This window comes from Styela clava, chromosome 8 (genome assembly GCF_964204865.1).
Source record: "Styela clava chromosome 8, kaStyClav1.hap1.2, whole genome shotgun sequence".
NCBI lineage: Eukaryota > Metazoa > Chordata > Ascidiacea > Stolidobranchia > Styelidae > Styela > Styela clava.
Genome location: NC_135257.1, coordinates 3,761,642 through 3,765,029, shown reverse-complemented (window position 1 = coordinate 3,765,029; position 3,388 = coordinate 3,761,642). Strand labels below are relative to the sequence as shown.

Sequence of the window (3,388 nt, the reverse complement as noted above, 5' to 3'; positions counted from 1 at the left end):
CCATTACTTTTTACCGACGGCGTCTATATTAAGAAACGTATAGCAGTCACATCGCATGAACTAAACTGACAACACAATCTTGTCCCAAGCCAAGCTAATTCGTGGCGAGTTCGCTTTATGTAATATCAATACTTTTCGAAATTCTCAAAATACCGAAATCAAAACCTAATTAACAATAAATTTGGTCATAGTAATTATATTTAACGTATTTTTTAGCATTTTTTTAATCAATGGTAAATTGTCAAATAGTGATATTATCTTACAGGTTACGAGTTAGTCATTATTTTCATTCATATACGGGTGTGATAAAATATATTTAGATAATTATAAAACAACGTAATCAGCGTTATTTTTTAAAATACAATATTCTGAATAATAGCAAACATCGAGGACTGTTGATGAAATTAGTATATATATATATATATAGATATGTAACTAACATTGATAAATAATAGTTGGTTAGCTCAAATAATGACTTCAGTCAGTTTCTGGACATGTTGAAGGAGAAAATTTTGCAGATATTGCGACATCATGCAAGACGTTAATGAAGGCTGCAACCTGTCACAAAGTTGGATTTGGACTTGGAAAAAATCCACGAATCACCTGATGATCTGAACAAAGTAAAGCACACAAGTTTTTTCGATAAGATTCTGATATCACCAGACCTTGCATATATATATAGCTAAGGCAAAACGAGACTGCTGTTCATGTCCACAATGGGTAGAGAACAAAGGTTTGAACTCAATGGAAGGAGTATTTATATTCCGGTATTTATACTAGTTCATGATGCAACAACAAATACTTCGACTTGGTAATTTAATTTACAATATCTTCCAGTACTTAAAAAGTTTGATATAAGTTTTCATACCTTTGTCGAGTGGACATAACAAAGCCGCAAAATAATTTTCATAGTCAGAAAGAAAAACTATAGCTGCATTGTCTAAAAGGTTGTCTGATTAAAACAAATAGAATTAAATGAGTTTAACTGCAGACCAACAAAAGAATAATAATTTATCAATATATCGAATATTATATATGTACATGTATTAGTAATTTTACCCATATTTGACACCGCTTCATTCGCAAGTCCGTTCATTTCCTCTCCGTGCTCGAGGTGAATAAATTCTGCAAACGTTCAATTTGTGTCAAAAAATTAACAAATGTCTTAAATTAGAAGGAAAATAATAAAAGAGTTTACTAGTACTTTTCATTGTTATGCTAATCAATAACTTTCCACGACGTTTTGAAAGCATTCAATTGAGATACATTTTGTGTACACAACATACCATCGTCTGATTTCCTAATATGATAAGTTCCATCTCCTTCATAGTCAACATGAAATTCAAATATCTGGCAAATAAAACGGTGTTAAAAAAATTGTCCTTCTATGCAACCTGTTATCTAATTTTAAAATTGTGTTTTCGAGAATTTATTGGAAAGCATTATTAATTAGTATGCTATCAGATCCGAGGAAATAGACTCGTAACTCTTTGACGAGTTCTTAGGTAGATTTGGTAATTTAAACAACATATGAAAATGTAGAAGAATCACTATAGGTAAATAATTTATTTTTAATTTTAGCTATTTTCAACAATATTTTACTTATTGTAACACATTTATACTCTGTAGATTTTGCTTTTTGTTTTCATATATTTACCTGGACCCATTTTCCTTTGAAACAGCTTGGAATCCAGTTTCTGTAGACGTGATATTAGTGAATCAGGCACAAGAGACCTTAGACGTTGTTTCATCAGTCCAGAATACCACGTAGTTTTTGATAACTACAAAATGGGAAAAACCTAAATAACGGTGTTTCCCCAAAAATAAGTCCTATAGCCTGAAAATAGGACCTAGCCCAAATTTAAAAATGATTTTAATCCAAGCCCTACCCTTAAAATAAGATCTAGCCGATAGCGTGAAATTTGTTTTGACCTAATCGAAGGCAAGAAATCTCTCTTACACGTTTCAAATGGTTAAACTAAAACGCGTGAGAAAGGAAAAGGTTCAATGAGTAAAATCTTCATTGGAATTTATGAATCTAGTGACTGGCATGACATTCCAGAGGATGATGATATGGTCAATTTTGAGTAATGGCAGTTTTTTGTTTAATAAAAACGTGTTATTTTTAAGTAAATGGATATCGGGTTTCATATTTTGTATATTTGAAAATCTCGTAATTTTCTACTTCGTAATTTTGTTTTTGATAAATGGCATCCTCCCATATAAGCCCTAGTGTTATTTTTCGAAAGAAAATTAACATAAGACCCTGTCTTATATTTGGGAAACACGGTGTATGTTAGCATTGGTTGATTAGAATTTAATACTAGTTACACAAAAATGGTTTTGACTAATAACGGATTGAAAATAATTACTTTAATATTAACTTAAAGAGTCATGTTTTTCATTAAAATCAGCAAAAACAAGTGGGTTCAACACACTTCCATAATTTAGTCTCAATTTGAGTTGTTATCTTCATCTCCACCGTACCTTTCCAGCATCGATTTCCATGCCCTCTGAAATACAGCTTTTCTGTAACTGACTTGCATTTGTTATCAGTGCAATTGATGACAATAGTAAGAGTAATTCAACAATTAAAATCATGCTCATTATGACCATAAACGCTTCGTGATTTTTCTAATTTACCTGTAACAAATAGGAAAACGTGTTGTTCGTATATGGGTTTGCTTTGTATAAAAGTTCATCTGTATTATATGTATCAAACATTGTGCTGCTTTTATGCCTCCCAAGGCCCTTTTTCATTTCATAGTTCTTGAGTAGAATCTTACTCCTTGTTTTGTTCTATCCTTCTATGTTTACTTTACGTCAAAATGAACTGTTTATAATTTGGGTGAAGATTCTCTGAGTCAGAGGACGCACAGGATACACGCAAAAAATCAATTCATGTTGTGACGATACAAATCTGTGGCAGTTCCACATAAAATATCCTGATTCAGTAACATTTGAATGAACTAGTTTGAATGAAATATATTTTATTTTGTATATATATATATGAAGTATTCTAGTTCATCTAATTTTCAAACATTTACAGATTATGAGAAAACTAGTAATGCTTAGCCTTAGATCAAAAACCCACTGTAGGCATGTCAAGATACTGTGATACTTAAGTGCATACTGTAAGTGAGATATATATATATATTATGTAAAACTTCACGACTAACACAAACTTAACCGCAAAAGGGGGTGCAATTTTGAAGACGCCATCGCTCACAATAAACGAATTCCATAGAGTCCAAAGTAATTTTTGAAATAAATAAAAGTAATAGCCTTCTAGAGTAAATACAATTTTCAACCACTGAAAAGTTCAAAGCAATTGGTTCAGTGATTAACCCTTTCATTCATGACATTTTCTCTTACAACTAAAAAAATA

The 3,388-nt window shown here is 31.2% G+C and overlaps 1 protein-coding gene across 2 annotated transcripts; it reads right to left on the bottom strand.

Moving 5' to 3' along the window:
• Nucleotides 1-265: 265 nt before the first annotated feature.
• Nucleotides 266-2,629, bottom strand: LOC120337745 (uncharacterized). Of its 2 annotated transcripts, XM_078115729.1 has the most exons (5): nt 2,488-2,629; nt 1,658-1,781; nt 1,060-1,125; nt 869-952; nt 266-611 (listed from the first exon to the last, which is right to left on the bottom strand). In XM_078115729.1, exons 1-5 carry the CDS (start codon nt 2,614-2,616, stop codon nt 562-564), a joined length of 453 nt encoding a protein of 150 aa, XP_077971855.1. In that variant the 5' UTR covers nt 2,617-2,629; the 3' UTR covers nt 266-561. The 2 variants fall into 2 exon arrangements, with proteins under 2 accessions (XP_077971855.1, XP_077971856.1); XM_078115730.1 differs by lacking the exon at nt 869-952.
• Between the last annotated feature and the right edge of the window lie 759 nt (nt 2,630-3,388).